The sequence below is a fragment of the Rhinopithecus roxellana genome, chromosome 19 (genome assembly GCF_007565055.1).
Source record: "Rhinopithecus roxellana isolate Shanxi Qingling chromosome 19, ASM756505v1, whole genome shotgun sequence".
Lineage (NCBI taxonomy): Eukaryota > Metazoa > Chordata > Mammalia > Primates > Cercopithecidae > Rhinopithecus > Rhinopithecus roxellana.
Genome location: NC_044567.1, coordinates 70,787,041 through 70,808,443, shown reverse-complemented (window position 1 = coordinate 70,808,443; position 21,403 = coordinate 70,787,041). Strand labels below are relative to the sequence as shown.

At 39.0% G+C, this 21,403-nt stretch overlaps 1 protein-coding gene across 2 annotated transcripts in view; it reads left to right on the top strand.

Moving 5' to 3' along the window:
- MYH10 (myosin heavy chain 10) overlaps positions 1 to 21,403 on the top strand; it is a 153,355-nt gene that overhangs the window by 65,802 nt on the left and 66,150 nt on the right. For both annotated transcript variants that reach the window (XM_030923661.1, XM_010362445.2), the window contains exons 7-13: positions 9,915 to 9,978; positions 11,772 to 11,870; positions 13,959 to 14,102; positions 14,338 to 14,433; positions 16,061 to 16,179; positions 17,098 to 17,250; positions 20,687 to 20,860. In XM_030923661.1, the coding sequence (XP_030779521.1) occupies positions 9,915 to 9,978; positions 11,772 to 11,870; positions 13,959 to 14,102; positions 14,338 to 14,433; positions 16,061 to 16,179; positions 17,098 to 17,250; positions 20,687 to 20,860 (849 nt within the window). The remainder of the gene's footprint in view (positions 1 to 9,914; positions 9,979 to 11,771; positions 11,871 to 13,958; positions 14,103 to 14,337; positions 14,434 to 16,060; positions 16,180 to 17,097; positions 17,251 to 20,686; positions 20,861 to 21,403) is intronic.

Below are 21,403 nucleotides of genomic sequence, written 5' to 3'. Positions count from 1 at the left end.
GAGATCAGTATCATAGTAAGAGAAATATGATGTTAAAAAATGAGTTGTGTATACAGTGAAATTTCATTCAGTCGTATTTACAAGCTCCATGCTTACAGTGAAAATATTTGGGACTATAAACTCCATAAGCTTTAGAAGCCATTTGGTTCCATTTCTTTGATCCGATCTAGATGACTAATTTCCTGAAGAATATCTTTTCTTTCAAAGATACTAGCATATGGTTTATATTAAAGGGATTCTTTCTTTCGGAAAGCATTACCCTTAAGAAAATAATCATTCACAGTTAGTCCAGTTCTCTGTTTATGGAGAAGTAAAATGCATTCCAGATGAAGGAGGTTTACGTAAAATGAATCTCTCATAATGAAACTTTAAAAACAGGGACTTCAATTTTAAAGTGATTGTTTGGATCAGCAGATACATCTTCCCTCACAGAGTTTTAGTTACAATCACTTTCTCTATTTCCACAAATCCTTTTTTCTTTTCTTTTCTTTCTGTTTTTTTACAAGTTGACTTAAGCCAGTTTGGCAATTTCCAACTATTATGTACCTTTTGGTAGATAAGTATCCTCCAGCAATTAGAGCTAGGTAAGGGCTCTAGGCATCCTCCTTACAGTTACCAGGTTGTAATGAAAGCACGTCGGGATTCCACACCCTCATATCTATCAGCAGGCAGGCACTGAAAACAGTTTTGTAAGTTGCATGCAGCCCAGCTCTGTTTAATTTCTCTAACCAAACCTTTACCTGAAAGATACACTGAGGCAAACGTGACAGTATCAGTGACAGAATATGGTCTGCACCAGGCAACCAGCATCTTCCAGATCACTGGCTGCACACAGCCATTTAGTATCAAGCTCTGGGAGCACCCTCAGCAATACAGCCTCCTGCACTTACTGGAGTCTGGACACCTGTTCCCTTGACCCCAGATTGGGGAGGGTCTATATGTATCTTTCTTTGTTTTTATTTATTTATCTTTTCTTTAAGTCTCTATTTGAAGTTAATATGTATCTCTTTCTAATCAGTCCGTGGCTTAATGCCACTCATGTTACCCTAGTGATTTCTAATATCCATTATACTAAGTAATGAGGCCACTTAGTGCATGTGAAAACTCATTTTACTAACAACAAAGCTTCTGGTTTGGTTTGGAGATTAAGATAGCTAAAGCATTTAAGGTAGCCATCTGGCCTTTGGATTAAGTGCTAGCTCATTACTCCTAGAATGGGTTTTCTCATTTAGGGCAAATAGCTAACGCACATGCATAGCACCCTATCTGTGCTGATGTGTTTTAATGCATATTGCAGAGCATGTAATAACTTCAGATACCAAATTAAGAAGGGGGAAAATATCTTGAGAATATGAAACAAACCTGCATTGCCCCTGAATTAAGTTGCTAACTAATAACTAATCTAGTTTTAATTACTATGGTTACATTATAATCATCCCAGAAAAGGTTCCAGAAATTGATGTCAATTCAGAACAAACAAAATTTTTTGAAACTAATTAAGATAATTTTCTTTTTATTTTCTTCATGGTATCAAAATATCAAATATCCAAGTTTCCCTATTGCGCATTTTGAGTGAAATCCTTAATAAGTTATATTTGATTATATACGAGATAATTCTAGTTGTCTTTGCTGTTGAGAACGCTCACAGTACACGTGTAATTTCACTTGTTTCTGGATTGGTATACAACATGTGTTATCATCAAAATGTGTAGCTGTAATTAATACACAATGTAATTGTCATGTTTTGGGGGTTTCCCATGCTTTTGTTTTTACTGGTGAAATTCTGATTGAATATTCTAAGTACCATAATCTGACCTTTATGCTAATCAATTATGGAGTGGGCATTTTCAGCACAGATTTCTTCACATAATGTTTAAAAGATAGAGTTCCCACTTAAAAGTAAAACTCGCGTTTTCCAGTTTAGTCTAGATGTGTGTTTCAATAAAAATGTTAATTCTGAAAGTATTTATTATAGACGTGAGGAGAAACGTTTTTTAACTAACAGATCTTATTCTCTCCCCTCGGCCTGCCCCCAACGAAGAAAGAAAAGTCATCTTTGCATATCTGGCCAAGTGGCCAACACTGAAGTGACGTCAGGTCCCATGACGTCACTTCTTACCTGACTTGCCAGGGTATCCGACATGAAGGGGAATATTTAAGTCCTAGATCACTTGGGGATATTCAGTACAGGTTTTCCTTTTTGCTTCTGAAATTTCACTTTGTCAAGTTATCAAAGTGCTTGGCTATGTCTTGTAAAATATCTGAGTGTGAATGTCATTTAGCTAGAAAGTTGGTCATTTTCAGCTTCATAAGGTTTTTGTTTTGTTAAGGTGTTTTTAAAATAGAATACATTTTAGTGCTTTGGCTTATAACCGAGGTTTATCGGTTACCAAATATGTTTTCAGAAATACTGTTCTCTTTTGTCTCTTCCCACACTGCAGGCCCCTGCAGCCCTGTCCCCTTCGTCACTGTTCTCTGTGCATCTCTTCTTTCACTCCTCTTTGCTTGGCCCTTTGCATCTAGCCGAAAGATATTTCACTGGCACTCACTATCATGGCTAGTGCTGCTATGGACCCTAGGTGTGAAAAGGACTCCAGGCTAGGGAAATGATGCGGAATAGAGTGTTGCATGTTGGTGACTTTGCTTATTTATCTAAGTAAGTGACTACATGTCTAAATTATTTTGGAACATTTCTCTATGGGTCACCTGTTCAGAGGCCCCACATCTTAATTTTCTTCCATTTCTCCTTTGTTTGTTTTTGTTACTGAGTTTTTATTCTATAATCATAAGCTTAACTGCAGTCCAGCTTGATGTCGAGGGGAATAAGGAAACCGAAGAACTGCAGTGAGACCACAAACATTACAGGATATTGTGAGCAAATGGGATAGAGGGATGCTCTCCTGAGCTGCAGAAGAAATGGTCTGGTGGTTAAGATCAAACACAAGCAGGTTTATTAGAGTTGTCCGCAGTTGGCCGTGGTGATCTTCTTGCCAGTCTCAGCATTCCTGGACCCAGAGCACTCCACGGCTTCCATGATATCCACGCCCTCTTTCACTTTGCCAAAGACCTCAAGCTTGCCATCCAGCCACTCAATCTTTGCTTCACAGGTCAAAAACCTGGGAACCATTTGTGTTAGTGCAGCATTTGCCATGGACAAGATGCCAGGACCTGTGTGCTTCAGGATGAAGTTCTCATCATCAGGTTTCTCCCAGTAGATGGACTAGCACTATTATGGTGTGTGAAGTCAGCACCCTGGCCGATAAAATAAACCCTGGAATAATTCTGTGAAAGCAGGAACCCTCCTAACCAAATCCTTTTCCTCCGGTGCTGAGCACACAGAAGTTTTCCACTGTTTTTGGAACTTTGTCGGCAAACAACTCAAAGGAGATGCGTGGCCCAAGGAATTTACCATCAACAGTAATGTCAAAAGAACACAGTGGCATTGACCATGGCTAGAGGCAGGTGGCTTCAGGTGGCAGTGATGACTACAAAGCCCCATTTCTCCTTTGAACTCAACTTCCTTTCCTATTTTAATGTCCCATGAAGGTAGGGAAAAATGAATTCACTAAATATACAGTGAATAATATTCAAGTTTAGATTTCACAGTTGCTAGAATTCAAAGTTACCTGTATATTATTAATGTTATCATATTGCCCAAATAAAGAATTTGTTTTGTTTGATGAATTTTGAACTTGTAATTTATTTGAGGTGGTTAAAAAAAAAAAACAAAATAGTATTCAAAGTTGAAAGCTTAAACAGCATGTTGATATATATACTTAATAAAGAAGTTAAACATACATGTTGGTGAAAACTAAAAGTTTATATTACTGGATATAAAGAATTTTTTTAGGGAAATGTTTTCTTAAAATAAGAACTAAGTGATACCATATGATTTTGATTAACCTTTCTGCAGCCTTAAAATGAGAAGTTTGAGAACGCCTTTGCCTGGGCAGTCATGTTGGCGGCGTGTCCTTAGCAGCTTTGTAGTAATAACATTGCCTTTTGACTACTGTCTCTTAAAATAGCAATATTTTTATTAACTCAATGAGGTATTGTGTAGACAATACAGCTGTTTAAAATTTGTGGAGAATTTTAACTGTCAGTGTAACATCAGGACCCACTTTCAGTTTCTTTTTTGAACAGTTCTAACTATTCATAAGGATTGATAGCTTTTTAAGTTAAATCTTTCTTATTTTTTAAATAGTATAATATACTTATTTTTTAAATAGAATAAAGTTCATTCTCTCTTGTAATTACATGTGGGTCCATTGAGCCATTTTATAAATCTAAGATACATTATGGAGTATTAGTGATCTTATTTGTTTCTGTGTCTTGAAATAGTTTGCTGTTTTGTTATCCTAGAAATTGGTTCATTATTAACTCATTTATTCTCAACTATGCTAAAAAAAGAATATAAGAATAATGGGATTGCCTAGAAGGATGCTACAGTAATAACTATTGCATCATCTTTTAATTTTCTTATTATATCACCCCAAATATTGCATTGTCTTTCAAGTAGGTATGAAAGAAAACTGGAGAATCCATCTTTGTAGGTTACTTTTAGCTTTTAGTGAATGTAGTTGAAAAATCAGAAGTTTTCAATTTCTACTCATAATGTCAATGAGAAGGAAATTGACAGAAAAACATTTCACAAACATTGGATCAATCAGAAGATGAATACAAAGAGACAGATAGCATGGTAGACTGTAAAGATGATGATGAAATCAGTTCTGTAAAGAGGGTCTCAGATTGAGTCTCCAAGTGATAGCCTAGAATTTTCTCAAACTCAAGAATAATATATATTTCTAAGGGCAAAAAAGGAACATGATATGAGCATCCAGGTAGTCATTCAGTAGGAAGAATTTCCTTAGTATTTTGCAACAAGATTAAAGAATACTGTTATTTCATCTATTTGCTGAAATAACAGTATTCTTTAATCTTGTATGATGTCTGTACCAGTATGTACCTGGATAAGTTTCATAAGTGGACAAATGTAGAAAGCAGGTGTGTATATGAAAAGTATTAGAAGGAAATAGATAATATCAAATGAGAAAAGTCATTGGGTTGACCATTCTAATTGATGCTTACAAATCTAAAGATGAAAATGTTTTATAATTACAGAGCAAAAAAGATCTTTCTCTTGTAACAAAGTATGAGCGGCCGGGCGCGGTGGCTCAAGCCTGTAATCCCAGCACTTTGGGAGGCCGAGACGGGCGGATCACGAGGTCAGGAGATCGAGACCATCCTGGCTAACATGGTGAAACCCCGTCTCTACTAAAAAAATACAAAAATCTAGCCGGGCGAGGTGGTGGGCGCCTGTAGTCCCAGCTACTCGGGAGGCTGAGGCAGGAGAATGGCGTAAACCCGGGAGGCGGAGCTTGCAGTGAGCTGAGATCCGGCCACTGCACTCCAGCCCGGGCGACAGAGCGAGACTCCGTCTCAAAAAAAAAAAAAAAAAAAACAAAGTATGAGCTATCAGAATTTTATATATTCAACTATTGCATTCTGACAATGCAAGGGCAATAATAAGTAAGAACCTACTAGCAGAAGAGAGAAGGGTGCCTACAGTTGATACCTAGAATAGCTATTAACCCAGAATGTTATATCTCTTCAACATAGTAGATGCAGTTTCCCTCACAACTTAGAAGTTGAAATTAGATTGCAATATGCCAAGGACTCCTACTCTTTGTAGTGTTTGTTTTTTTGTTTTTTGTTTTTTATCCAGTGAACTTAAGCACAGAACCTCTCTTTAAAATACCATTTAGCTTGAAGCAGCTAATGTACGTGGTAAACACTAAGATTGCTCGGCTTGGCTGGTGCTGTTTATGTGAAGCCTTCTCGTTTCTCTGTGTTCCCATAGCACCTCTGTGCTATGCGTGGAAGTGCATGGACCACATTGTGCCTCAGGTGTTAAAGTACAGCCTTAGTGTTTGTCTGAAGTTTGGGGAGCATTAGGTCAGCATCTCTTCGTGTCATAATTATATTATTTGTGTAAAGTGCTTATTTGTTTAGCCTATCTCCAAAGGAGGGAAAATTTTTCTCCTATTAAAAATCCAAACAAAACTTTCTCCACACTGTAAAATCAAACTAACCAAGCAAACAAATTGTCAGTTTTATTATGCGACTCTTAATTAACAAGGTCTTTATAGAAGAAAAATACTAAATGCTCACCACTGATAGTCAAGCAGCCTTGTAATGATGGATTTGCATTGTGGTCTTCAGGGGAATTTAAATCATTACCTCAGTAAGTTTGATGGCATAAAATCAGTATCTAGGCTAGAAGGAATTGCAGGTTTGGTGACTGACACCATGCTAACTTCTAAAGAAATCCTAAATTCTTATCTTCTATTATATTGTCGACATTCATTGTGATGTGTGTTAGACTCATGTCCAGAGTAATACTGTTTTTGCCATTTGTTTTGATAACTTATTATGTAGCGTAAGTGTTTTTTTGTTCATGACTTTGTAAGATGTCCTAAGAGTCTGTTTTTCACAAAATGCCTTTGCTTCTTACTCCAACTCCCTCTTGAACACTGTGGTTTAGTGGCACCAGGAGCCAGCCTTCATGGAATCCACCTCTGTTATGATGACGGCCTGGTGCCTGAGTATATCAAGCTTGTCGTGTATTTCTTAGTGCAAGGCAGCACTGTCAGACAACGTGAAATAGAATATGTACATTTTGGTGGGGGCAGAGTTAGGACATTTGGCAACGGTAAAGGAGAATGAGGAGGAGTGCTAAAGGAGCTCCTTGACACACACCTGTGATAGAACTTTCTCCTGCGACTTGATCACAGTTTGTTCCTCCTCAAGCAGGAAGTCAGTATATTCCCAGGGCTCTGCCCCCACACTCCCCACACACATTCCCTTTCACCTTGTTTGCTAGCTTGGTTTGGGTTTCTTTTTTTTTTTTTTTATAGGAAAATGGGGTAAGTTCTTAATGAATGCTCATAATATTGAGCAAAAATATAATGGATTATTCATTTTAGAAAGTGATTCCTGTTTTCTTTTTTTAAAATCAACTATTGAGGTATAATTTACATACAATAAAATATAGCTGAGAAACTTCTTAGGTAGCATCCCAAACAGACAACTCATTTTTTTAATATAAGATAAATGTTAATGTACTGGAAAAGTAACACTTTGGGAAGGCTGAGAAAGGCCCTCAAATAGTAAGTAAAAGGATGAGCAAGCTGCCTGGCGCCGTTTAAGTAGAAGAGTGTAAATCTAACGACTTTCACTTTAATAGGGAAGCATATTTAACTTAATATGTTTATAGTAAATACACAGAATTGAATTATTATTATTATGTTATAGAATGCTTCACGGATCTGAATGTCATCTTTGCACAAGGGGCCATGCTCATCTGTGTAAAACGGATGTTGAGTTATATTTTAAAAATTGGCGTTTATCTAGGAGTTCCTATGATCTCTCCCTTAATTGTTTTTAAAATGTTGGCACACAATAAAATCACCCTTTTCAGTGTACAGTTCAATGCATTTAGATAAATGTGTACATAGTGTAGTGAGCACCATGATCTAGAGGAAGAATGTTTCCCTTGCTCCAGAAAGGTTTCTTTTGCCTTCGTGTTGTCAGTTCCCTCGTCCTGCCTCTGCCCCGAAACCGCTGATCTGTTTCTGTCCCTAGAGTTTTTAATAATGTCTGGCATGTCAAGAAAATGGAATCATATAGCAGGTAGTGCTTTATGTCTAGTTTCTTTCACACAGCAGAATGCTTTTGAGATCCATCCAAGTTGTTGGGTGTGTCACTGGTTTATTCCTTGTCGTGGCTCAGTAGTGTTCCATTGTGTGAATCTAGCACAACGCCTTTATCCATTCGCCAGCTGGTGGACATTTGGGTTGTTTCCAGTTTGGGGCTATTAAGAATAAAGTAGCTGGGGACATTCATGTACAAGTCCATGTGGATGCATGCATTCCTTTCTCGTGGGTGAAACCCCGCCCAGGGGTGGAATTGCTGGGTCACAGAGTCATCTGTGTTTGACACCATGAGAAACCGGCCAACTGGCTGTACCGTTTTGCCTTCTCGCCAGGGTTGTCTGATAGTTCTAGTTGTTCTGTGTCTTTGCTAGTCTTTCTTAAAACGTGTAGCCACTCTCGTGGTTATATAGTGGTGTCTCGTCGTGGCTGCTTTTACTTCGATTTCCCTAGTAACTAATGACACCGCACATCTTTTCATATACTTATTGGTCACTCACATGTCTTTTGTGATGAAGCGTCTGTTCAAATCACTTACCCAGTTTTCTTCTCGGGTTGTTTGTCCTGCTATTGAAATATAAGAGTTCTTTGTATATTCTGGCAACAAGCCTTTCAGCCCATGTGTTTCGCAAATATTATCTCCCAGTTTGTGGCTTCTCTTCGTTTTCTTCATGGTATCTTTTGAAGAGTAAAAGTTTTAAATTTTGATGAAATCCAGTTTGCCAGTTTTTTGTTTTATGGTTCACGCTTTTTGCATTCTGTCTAGGAAATCCTTGTCTCATTTAAGGTCATAAAGATTTTCTCCTGTTTCCTTTGAGAAGTTTTATAGTTTTAGCCCATATATTTAGGTATGTGATCTGCTTTACGTTTTATATGTAGCATAAGGTAAAAGTCTAGGTTCCTTTAATTTTTTTCTTTCATTTTGCATATTTTTCAAGCACCATTTATTGAAAAGACTGTCCTTTCCCTATTAAATTACCTTGACACCTTTGTTGAAATGAATTAACTTACATACATGATCAATTCCCGGACCCTCTTCTGTTTCAGTAATCTGTATCTCTGTCCTCACACCAATACCACACTGTCTTAGTAAATTTATAGCTTTTTGAAATCAAGTAGTGTGATTCCCCTAGCCCTGGTCTTCTTTCTCAGAATTGTTGTGATTATTCTAAGTCCTTTTCCATTTCCCAGTAAACTTGAGACAGCTTGTCAGTTTCCTCAAAGGAAGCCCTCCAATCCCTTGACTGTTCATATGAAGAATAATAGTGGTGTGTTTACTGGTATCAGCCCTTCTTAGCAGTCCTGGAATAAACATTCTTGATCATTGTGTTTGTTTTGCAAAATGTTTAATATGGCCCCATATATATGTATTTTTATTTATTTATTTATTTTTTGAGACGGAGTCTCACTCTGTTGCCAGGCTGGAGTGCAGTGGTGCGATCTTGGCTCGCTGCAACCTCCACCTCCTGGGTTCAAGCGATTCTCCTTATATATATTTTTATAAGTAAGATATAACCATACCATATTTGCTTTTGTTTTGCTTTGAGATGGAGTCTCACTCTGTCACCCGGGCTGGAGTGCAGTGGCACAATCTCAGCTCACTGCAACCTCTGCTTCTTGGGTTCAAGTGATTCTCTGGCCTCCGCCTCCCAAGCAGCTGGGATTATAGGCATGCACCACCATGCCCAGTTAATTTTTTTTGTATTTTTAGTAGAGACGGGGTTTCACCGTATTGGCCAGGCTGGTCTCGAACTCCTGACCTCAGGAGATCCACCCGCCTCGGCCTCCCAAAGGGCTGAGATTATAGGTGTGAGCCACCACGCCCAGCTTGCTTTCCTTTCCTTGTAATATCTTTAACAGATTGGGTGCTCAGTGTTATGACAACTTTATAAAATGAATGATGAAATAATAACTATTTTTCTGTTTCCCTAAAACGCTTATATATAGTAAAGAAATCAAATATTCCTTAGAAATTTGTAAAATTGTTTCATAAGACTAATCCAGCATTTTTAAAGAAGTAATTCTGTTTTACTATTTTTTATTTTTATGGGTTAAATTTTATGTTTTGTTTTTGTTTTTCTTGAATGGATTTCTATTTTCTAACTAATTCATGGATGCTTGTTGTCTTCTTAGTTTATTATAGTGTTCATATCCAGCATGTACTTATTTATTTTCAATTTTCTCTTTTTAATTTATTTTCAGGGCAAATTTATTCGGATCAACTTTGATGTAACTGGCTATATCGTTGGGGCCAACATTGAAACATGTATCCTTTTTCATAAATGTATAACCCAAAATAAAGAATGATTGAGTCTTCTTACAACCCCATGGCAACCCTCTGTGACGTCACTCCCAGTATCCAGATGATAAAACTTGAGCCCGGAGATAGCATGCCTTGTTCAAATATTTTCAACTACTGAATGTTAACTCCGAAGTGTTTTGTTGTTTGTAAAACCAGGCCATAACCTATTCACATGGCTGGGGAAGTGGAGAGTGCCACAGTGTTTGTGTGGTATAGGACATTCAGATGAATGCAGTTGCCCTCCCCCTGTTACTGTTAGCCCACTTTTTACCATGCATTTCTGATATTAGAAGGATGAACATGCACTCATTGAAATAATCCTTACAAGATTACAGAGTTAAAGTAGTCTCAATTCGTGTTAAGTAGAATAAAGCTGGAGAAAAAAATGTCAAATACATAGAATAGTCCTAAGAAATGTCACCTGCATAGAATGACCATAAGAAGATTTATATATGTGTATGCACATACATACCTAGATAAAACACATTTGATTGGAGATGTAAGAAAATAGAAATGGTTCTGAATGATAATGTGCCGATTAGAAAGATATATAGATGACAATTTTCGGGTACTTGTTAGAATAATCTCCAGTGACAGAAATACATTGTTTCTATCCTTCGAGGGATAGACCATGATTTTCTGGTTAAGAACAGTATTTTATGCTTCCAAATAGAGTCACAGCCAGCAAAATCTGGAAATACTTGAAAATGACAGGAGAATGATTCTGCAGTTGAGCTTTCTTCATACAGGCATGTCAGATCATGATTCATATGAATGTGTCTTTCACCAGACGTGGAGGATGTGTGGGATAGTCTGACTTAAAATTCAGGCTATCTGGCACATACAGAATTAATTCACTTTGGTGGCCCCAGAGAAGATTTACCTAAAGAGAGGCAATCTTCTTCCAAAGCTGTAATACACATTCTCTGAGATGCCAGTGTGACTGTCAACCCATACGCACTCCTGGAGCATCAAGAACTGTGGATCTGAGCCCCAGATAAGATACCCAGCTGGGCGTGCAGTGGTGTGAAACAACACAGGAGCTGCTGGGGACTCTGCCACCTGCCCCCTGGGAAGCCCAGGCAGGGTGGGTAGCAGCAGGTGTGGTTACTGGCCGCACTGGTTCTCCAGAGCAGCGCAGGGAAGACTAGTGCTTAACCTCGTCATAGCTGTCAAGGCATTTGGGAAAGTTACGTGCGCTGCTGAGTGTGAAGGGGCGAGTACCCCTCATGTAGGAGGCTTTCAATAGGGTAGCGTTGTGGGTGGTGTCAGCATACATTTTGGAGTCAAGCGAAATTTTTGATTCCTAACTGTACCGCTTATTAGCTATATTATTTTGACGAATTTCCTTGTACCATGGCTTCCTTATTTATAAAACTGTGTTAATCTGGTATTGTAGAGTTTCTCCCGCCTTCATTTTTAATAGCTTCTTACAGTTCCTCGTATAGTGTGGTATTCTTTTGAATGTAATCCAAGTTAGGGGAAGGATGAGGTAGAGTGGAGCTGAGTAAGGGAAGCACGTATAATCTTTAAGTTCCTTCCCAGACCAATGATTCTGGAAGATCAGTGAGGAACATAAGTTGCATCCATTTTTCTTTTTTCCCAGATGGAGGACAGTCATTTAGAATAGTTCTTTGCAGGATACTTTATATATATCAGAGAAAGAAGATGTTTTATGATTTAAATTTACAGACACTGTAAGGGCCTTTATTTAAGAATAATATTAAATAATTTAATTCTTAACCGTCTTTGCTCAGACCTTCTGGAAAAGTCTCGTGCTGTTCGTCAAGCAAAAGATGAACGTACTTTTCATATCTTTTACCAGTTGTTATCCGGAGCAGGAGAACACCTAAAGTGTAAGTTACAAAGGTTTTTACTATTTTATATTCACTGGAATATCTCTTTTAATATTTTTTTGAGAAAAAACAATTTTGGGAAACAGTTTTTTACACACAAAACAACAAATTTCCAGCTGGTTAAATCATGAAAAGCAAAATGAAATTGAACTTCCATGCCATGGGGTAAGTACTTTATTTTAAGCAGCAGGTATTGTAGATAATATAATCTTTTGTACTTTTATTTCTTTTAAAAAAAATTTAAATTAGAAGATAAATGATGCGTATTTTACAACTCTTTCAACATTTTAAAATATGAAAGTAAGGGAAAAGAAATTTATCTAATAAAATTAAGTAGAATATATATTTTTATTTCTAGATTTACAACTGAATATATGTTATGGCTCCCACTAGTACTAGAAAGAACCTGTGGTGGATATTGATTGATTGATTGATTGAATGTCATGAATCACAAGGACCAGAAGTTTAGAGTTGGGCGGGTACAGGCCGGGCGCGGTGGCTCAAGCCTGTAATCCCAGCACTTTGGGAGGCCGAGACGGGTGGATCACGAGGTCAGGAGATCGAGACCATCCTGGCTAACACGGTGAAACCCCATCTCTACTAAAAAATGCAAAAAACTAGCCGGGCGTGATGGTGGGCGCCTGTAGTCCCAGCTGCTCGGGAGGCTGAGGCAGGAGAATGGCGTGAACCCGGGAGGCGGAGCTTGCAGTGAGCCGAGATCCGGCCACTGCACTCCAGCCTGGGTGACAGAGCGAGACTACGTCTCAAAAAAAAGAAAAAAGGAGTTGGGCAGGTACAAAGGAGAGCTCAGGTCTGGGTCAGAATTTTGCTGGGTTAGAAATATATGAGAGAGGAGAAGATGCATAACTTTCCCATCTCTTCTGATTCTCAAATTTAGTGTTTCTGCGTGATTATTATATATATTATCTAGATATCAAAATAGACACATATATAGTAAAAACTTTTCTCATCGGGTGTCTAGGCTTTTGCTAACCACAGACATCTGTGAAACTTTTGAACCCAAAAATTAATCAGAGAAAGACCTGTAAGGGAAAAACCAAGCAACAAAAAAAATAAGAGTTACTGCCAAGGAGAGACTAAAAATTCAAGATTATGCGACATGTAACACTGAAGAGAAGAAAATGCTCAGGCTTTCCGACTGGCAATAACTGCAATAGGAATAAATTCTTTAAAATGATCCAAGTGTTGAAAGAAATAGAAAAAGATAGCAGCAGGCAGTACCCTGTAGAAGTGAAATGTGATGTAGACAAGAATCAGGGGACAGGGTGACCTGCAGAAATTCTCTGCAGGAGAGCAAGAGAGCCAGTCACAAAGAAAGCTGGGAGCACATTTGCATATCTGTCATATGGATAAATAGCCCTGCTCTTTTGAGCACTCCTGAGAAATATTCTTTGGCTCTCAAGAATGCATTTGTCAAAAGAGTAAGTTCTCTTTAATTAATGGCTCCTACAGTACAAGTAGTCAGTGTGGGTACCTGTTATGACAGTCTGCTGCACCACATCACATCATCATTCTAAAAGCAAGTTAACCACCATGCAAGCAGGCTTGGCGAAAGAGTTTCAGAGCCTTTGCTGGGCTTGGGACTTGCTTGATCCACAGCACTGTATCTTTAGCTTATGTCCATGGTAGTTTTCATATTCACTTCATAGTGTTTGCTGCAAACTACTTGCTAAGATAGGAATATAGAATATGGGTTTAAAAGCTTTCCTTCAAAAAAGAGGGCTAAAATATTTAAATCTGAAAACAATAAAGTTTTATCATCTGGAAAATTGACATCATTTCCCAGATAACCGATTTCAAATAGAACATTGTACAAACTGCCATCCCCAAAACTCCTGTTAAGGTTTTTGCATCGTTAACATCATCATTTTCCTTCATTGGTACAGATAACAAAAACATGTATGTTTGTGTATTTACATGAATATATAAAGAAAAAAAAAACATTTTGCTGGCAGTGGGTTGCATGGTGACCACTGTTCTCCTGTAACAGCACAGTTTGTATGCAGGTGTGGCTTAGTTGTCTTCATGAGTATTTATTAAATTTTCTTCCATTATATTTCCTTTTAGCTGATTTGCTTCTCGAAGGATTTAATAACTACAGGTTTCTCTCCAATGGCTATATTCCTATTCCGGGACAGCAAGACAAAGATAACTTCCAGGAGACCATGGAAGCAATGCATATCATGGGCTTCTCTCATGAAGAGATTCTGTGTATGTGTGATTTCTCTGAGATTCTGATACTCACTTTCCTAAGCCTTATACATTTGGGGTAAATCACCTAAACTAGAAAATGATTGGGAAACTAATGAATGGTATGAAATCCTGAAAAGACAATATCTTACTGAAAAGTTTTGTATAGCTAATTTTTAGCACAAAATAAATGAGAATATGTCTCCGCTACATTTTGAGGCAATATTAATTTTTTTTTCTTTTTATCAATATGAAGCAATGCTTAAAGTAGTATCTTCAGTGCTACAGTTTGGAAATATTTCTTTCAAAAAGGAGAGAAATACTGATCAAGCTTCCATGCCAGAAAATACAGGTAAACTGATGAATACTGACTTTATTTCTATTTCAGTGGCTTGTTGTGCTCTCCAAGAACGTGTTACAGTGCAAGCATAAAAGCACCTCTGAAGCATTTCCGAAGGGACCCTCAAGAGTAGACTGACAACCTCGTGTGCTTACACGAGAGTCCCCCTGATTCTCTAAATGAGGACAGGGGACAGGGCGTAGGATGAAAAGTAGCAGAAGTCTCTGCCTTAGCATGGAGGTGGCCTTGGGAATTGAGGGAGGAGAATTCAGCCGCAGGAGGCCACACGCTTGCCTGAGAGGGAGCTGCAGCTGCTGAGTTCCAGCCAGTGTGCACCTTGCCAGGATTATAGGCCCAGTGTTGCCAAATATAAGTGACTTTTCAAAGAAAAATGGAAATCTAGGTTTTAAAGGAAATGTTCTCATTTTTAAATGTTGAAAATGGTTTTAAATTTGCATTGGTCAGGAACAAAAGTTTGTGACCCAAATATATTTTTATATATTTATTAAATATGTATTTAATATAAAGTATAAATATAATATAAATGTATTTAAATTATATTTATTAAATATATATAATATATATTAAAAATATATATATCAGTTTGTTTCAGATGGTCTGAGAGAAAAAGAAAAGTAAGGATCTCTATATTGCCTTGACTACTTGATTATTCCAACAAGTTAGTTATCCTGCCTCATGGAGGCATCCACAATCCCCTGTGGCAGGTGAAGGCTGACATAAAGTCACATTATCTGCCCTTGAAATAATCCTTTTTTGTAACCAATTTGAGGCTTGATAACAATTTAATTCTGTGTGGCTCTTCTAAGGGGCCTGCCTCTCCTGCTGCTTCTTGGTCATCATTTCCTGGCCAAACTGTGACACCTCCTTTTAGGGCTGTTGATTTCCAGGACCATTCATCTGTCATTCAATCAAAGTAGTTTGATTGGCGGCTGGGCCTCCATCCTCGTATGGCTTTTCCATGGTTAAATAGACTAAAAATGGAGCCATCTAAAATGCAGAGTAAGGCACATATTAGTATAGCTTGGCTTTGAAATTTTTAAATGACCCATAAATAGAAGAGGATCAGGTCACGTCACTCTTGTAAAGGCAGGGAGGCTGGGCATGGTGGCCATGTAGTCCCAGCTACTCAGGAGGCTGAAGCAGGAGGATGGCTTGAGCCCAGGAGTTCTAGGCCGTCATGTGCTATGCATATCGGTTGTCTACACTGTGTTCAGCATCAGTATGGTTGCCTCCCAGCAGGACCACTAGGTTGCCTAAGGAGGAATGAACCAGCCCAAGTTGAAAATGGAGCAGATCAAAACTCCCATGAGATCACGCCTGTGAATAGCCACTACACTCAATCCTGGCCAACATAGTGAGAACCTGCATCTAAAAAAATGAAAAAATAGGCAAGGCAGTCAAATGCTGACTAGCTGTCTCTTGTAGCCTAAAAATGAGTGTGTATTAATTTGAAAGGATGGAAGATATTTTTCATTAGACCTAAAACTTCTCTGATTTTAAGACTTTTATTTATTAATACAATTTAATTATTACTAAGGTTTTTCAAGTGTTTATTGAATATATTGTGAGTAGATTATAAGTAAAAAATGTAGGATTTAGGAGACTTTTTACACTTCAGTTGCACAGAAACTCTGCCATCTTCTTGGGATGAATGTGATGGAGTTTACTCGGGCCATCCTGACTCCCCGGATCAAGGTCGGCCGAGACTATGTGCAAAAAGCCCAGACCAAAGAACAAGTAGGTTTCATGTTCATTCTTATTACTGATTTGTTTGAATGATAAGCCATGGCCATTTGGCCTTCCATACAAACTGTCTTACATAGGTGTTTTTAGATACTAATGGAGTATTTTTTTTTAGTATATTTACTTTTTCATTTTCAAAAAAATTTAAAAGGGGCCAGGCGCGGTGGTTCATACCTGTAATCCCAGCACTTTGGGAGGCTGAGGTGGGTGGATCATCTGAGGTCAGGAGTTTGAGACCAGCCTGACCAATATGGTGAAACCCCATCTCTCCTAAAAATACAAAAATTAGCTGGGTGTGGTGGTGTGCACCTGTAGTTCCAGCAACTCAGGAGGCTGAGACAGGAGAATTGCTTGAACCCAGCAGGTACAGGTTGTTGTGAGCTGAGATTGCACCATGCACTCCAGCCTGGGCAACAGAACGAGACTCCGTATCAAAAAAAAAAAATGTTTTTAAAGGTGATTTAAAATTTTTTTTAAAAAAGTAAATGTCAAATTATAATCCAGTTTTCCCCAACTAGATAGATAATCCAGTAGACAAATCTGCATACTTTGGGAACCAGGCCAGCAGAAGGGCGCCTGCCACCTTGTCCCTGTGCTGGGTGGTACGGCAGAGAGAAAGTGCCAGCTGACTGAGCTGACTCAGGGCGGACGGTGCCGCCCAGAACCCAGGCGCATGGGGAGGAGCGTATTTGTATTAGGCATCTTTACCCATCCCCCAAATTCATTATTCCCAGTGTTCACTTAATTGTACTAATATTGCCTTCTATTGATGTGTAAAACTGAGACATGATTAAGTAGTGACTGCCATCTCAGCTTTTTTGAGTGCTGTATAACACTAAATTCCATAAAACAGCTATTTATGCTTTGTTGAGATGGTTTCCAGAATGAAAGGCTGTGGTGATTTAATTGCAGGCAGATTTTGCAGTAGAAGCATTGGCAAAAGCTACCTACGAGCGGCTCTTTCGCTGGCTCGTTCATCGCATCAATAAAGCTCTGGACAGGACCAAACGTCAGGGAGCATCTTTCATTGGAATCCTGGATATTGCTGGATTTGAAATTTTTGAGGTATTCTTCCCCCTCTTCCTCTTGCTCTTCCTTCTTTTTGTTTGTTCTTTTAACAAATATTAAAGCTCACCATGTGCCCAGCACATACCAGGCACCGGGGATATAGTCCCTGCCATTCTCGTAGAGTCAAACAATAAATAGCATATAACCAGTGAATCCACAGGTCTGTGAGAATGCAGAAAGGGTGCTGTGATAGAACTGGGAGGCCAGCTTGAGATAGCTGTTCAGGGAAGGTGCCTCTGCAGCGGCAACAGTTAGGCTTACTTGAAGGATGAGACGCTGCCAGCCTCGGTCAGTTTGCCAGCATAATGAGAGCAATTCCAGTGGTCTTGTATGGGACAGAACTTATCACATGTTCAAAGCTGCTAGAAAGCCAGTGTGACTGGATACAGCTGACCAGAGGGAGAGAGGAGTTGGAGACGTGGAGTAAAGTGTGGGGCCAAGTTGAGAGGCCGTCAAGGGGGCCAGTGTAGTGGAACACGAGCAAGATGACGGGTCTTGGCTGGGGAATCAGGAGAGGAGCAAAGTGAGAGGGAGGCACCTGGGCAGGCAGTGATCTGTGTACTGCGGATATAACCAGGGTTTAACAATAGATTTCACTGTTGATCTGACTAGATTTGTCCAAACACTTACTCATCATCAATGCGGAAAAGGTTCACAGTCACACACCTGCTACAGTTTTGCAGGGAAGTGCATAAAATTTTGGGCATCTAAAAATTTATATCTTTATTTCCATAAATATAGATGTGAACCATGTAAATATAGTAAGGCACAAATATGAAATGCTTTTTGTGATCATCCATGTGTTAACTTTAGTCACTGTTGGGTATTGAATTGTCTTATTTTAAAATGAACCCCTTTAAAATTATAAGCCTATCCTCATAAATACTGAACCTGCCACTGCCACTCTAAGAGATTGCTTTAATGTGTATTGATTTGTAAATAAATTGAGAAATCACGAAAAGTGACTGGGTACAAATTGCATTAAAAAAATCTGTCACTTTCCTCTACATAAATGATCAGAAGATATAGTGAAAAAAAAGATCCTCATTTCCAACTGCAACAAAAACAGACAAAACACCTAAAAATAAATTTTAAAAGAAATGGGCAAGATTTAAATGAAGGCAACGTTACAGTGCTGCTATAAAAAAGAAAAGAAGACTTGAACAAGTAAAGAGACATACCTGTTCTCGATGGGAAAGTGTTACATTTATGTAGATGGTAAAAATGCTAAGTTGTTCAGTGAGTATTATTTTAGGAAATTGGTTCAAATTGTTATGTTAGCTCCATACAATGGAATACTATGCATCCATTATAAATATAAATATAAATAATAATGGGCTGGCTTTATACCCTAAGGAAAGATCCCACAATGTAGTAAGATACATTGTTAAGTTAAAAAAAAAAAAAAGCAAGGTTCACACACATACGCACATTTCTGAGTGCATAGAATATTTCTGGAAGAATCACAAAAATAGGAGATACTGGTTGATTATAGGGAGAACAAATAAGTTTCACTGAAGTGAAACTGACTGGTGCAATTCTGCGTACATTTTGAATTTTATACCATGCATTATTGATTTAAAAATCAATTAAGGCCGGGCACGGTGGCTCAAGCCTGTAATCCCAGCACTTTGGGAGGCCGAGACGGGCGGATCACGAGGTCAGGAGATCGAGACCATCCTGGCTAACACGGTGAAACCCCGTCTCTACTAAAAAATACAAAAAACCAGCCGGGCGAGGTGGCAGGCGCCTGTAGTCCCAGCTACTCCGGAGGCTGAGGCAGGAGAATGGCGTAAACCCGGGAGGCGGAGCTTGCAATGAGCTGAGATCCGGCCACTGCACTCCAGTCTGGGCGACAGAGCGAGACTCCGTCTCAAAAAAATAAATAAATAAATAAATAAATAAATATCAATTAAAATTATAATTGGTAGTTTAAATATGGAAGACAAGTAGAAATTCATTTTTTAAAACACCATTCTTAGCCAGGCGTGGTGGCTCACGCCTGTAATCCCAGCACTTTGGGAGGCCGAGGCGGGTAGATCATGAGGTCAGGAGTTCAAGACCAGCCTGTCCAAGATGGTGAAACCCCGTCTCTACTGAAAATGCGAAAATTAGCTGGGCATGGTGGCAGACGCCTGTAATCTCAGCTACTCCCGAGGCTGAGGCAGAGAATTGCTTGAACCCCAGAGGCGGAGGTTGCGGTGAGCCAAGATTGTGCCACTGTACTCCAGCCTGGGCAACAGAGCGAGACTCCTTAAAAAAAAAAAAAAACCACCATTCTTTGTCATAGCCCAGGCTAAACAGAGCAATATGATGTCATCATCCTGAGGCAAAGCAAAGTTCACCTACATGAACAGGAATAAGCAGAATCCGGCAGTCTGTAAATATGAGGCCTGTTCTGTGTGCTAGAAATACAGTGTTGAGCAAGGCAAGCACTGCCCCTGCCCTCCTTACATGACCTCATTCTGAAGTAGTGAATTTAACAGCTCCTGGAGAATGGGAAAGATTGGAGTGGCTTTTTCAGACTCTAAATCAACTCCTTGGAGATGGATTAAATCTTCTTTAATTGAAAATCACTTTTTGTAATGAAAGAGGTTATTTATGGGCACATGCAGCTTGTGTGAACAGTATAGAAGCAGGAAAGAGGTTGAGCACTTCTAGTGTATAGGATTAAGAAAATTATACCTATTAATTCACCCATCTATCCATTCACCCAATCAATTTTTCTCTTAAAAAATGGGCAGAGTTCACAGAGAAGGAACAGAAATGACAATAACATGAAAAACGCCCAAATTCACTTTATGAGGGCAGTGCAATATCACTTTTGATATTGCAAAGGTCAAATATTTGATAAGGGAAGGGAATGCTTAGAGAAGCAATGCAGAGCCTCATACTAAGCGCATTCCGTGTGCCAGGCCCCGCTGAGCTCCCAACAACAATTTCCTGCAGCCTGAGTGACAGTGGAGTGGGACAGAACCAGACGCATTCTCCACCCCAGCTTAGATGCACGCCCACCACCTCGCTCACCTCCCTTTGCCTCTGGTTTTTCCAAGCCTTTGTTTCTCTTCTTTTTCTTACTGTCTCATTTATTTATTTATAGTCCTTAACCATTAACTAATAAGAACTGAATTGTTTTACTTGCAGAGCATTCAGTTAGCATATTAAGTTTATTATCTTTTCATTTTAGCAGTTCAGTAATGCGGCCATAGACAGTATATTCTTTCTCTTTACCTTTTCAAAAAGGCTGTGTGTGAGAGAGGGATTGGGAGACCACCCCACCTGGTTTAGTCACTGTCATTAGCTAGAAGCAATCATGTACTTCATACCTAATTAGTAATTTTTAATGAAAACATGTTTTATAACTACCTGACTAATTATTCCCATTTTCCCTCTGCCTCCCCGTGTTTGGAAAATTACTCTTTGACATTTGTAGCTGAACTCCTTTGAACAGCTTTGCATCAACTACACCAACGAGAAGCTGCAGCAGTTGTTCAACCACACCATGTTTATCCTGGAACAAGAGGAATACCAGCGCGAAGGCATCGAGTGGAACTTCATCGATTTCGGACTGGACCTGCAGCCGTGCATCGACCTGATAGAGAGGCCTGTAAGAGCACTGTCTTGCTCGTTGTCTGTCATTTTCCATTCAAGCAGTGACCTTAAGTGGCATAACCCGAGACAGAAATTACCCAAGCTATTCAGTGGTGAAATACTTTTCTGATCTAAATTTTCCAGAAAGGTGATACTCTGATAAAATATCTACAGAATTTAAAAGTCAGTAGCATGCCAGTAAAACCCTTCTTTAGCTCACCTCGCAGCTTGATTCCTGTCCTTGCTCGCATGGGTATACTGGATAGTGGGCTCCGGCCCGCACAGACTGCAGATGGCCCTGTGTGCTGGCATTTGTGTGTACCTCTCAAAGGATGTGGAGCTCCACCTGATAGTTTATTTAGCTGAGAATAAGACGTGTCATGTAAATCCATTTTGCAGATAACTGAGGTTTGGCCTTTTAAAGTACAAAGAGGTTTTTATTTTGCCAGATTTTTTTTTTTTTAATGTGAAGTTTTTGTTCTCAGGAAAGTCTTGTCAGATGTATTTTTAGTGGCAATCTTAGAAAGCATCAGAAACTCTTTTCTTGGTGGTTTAATGT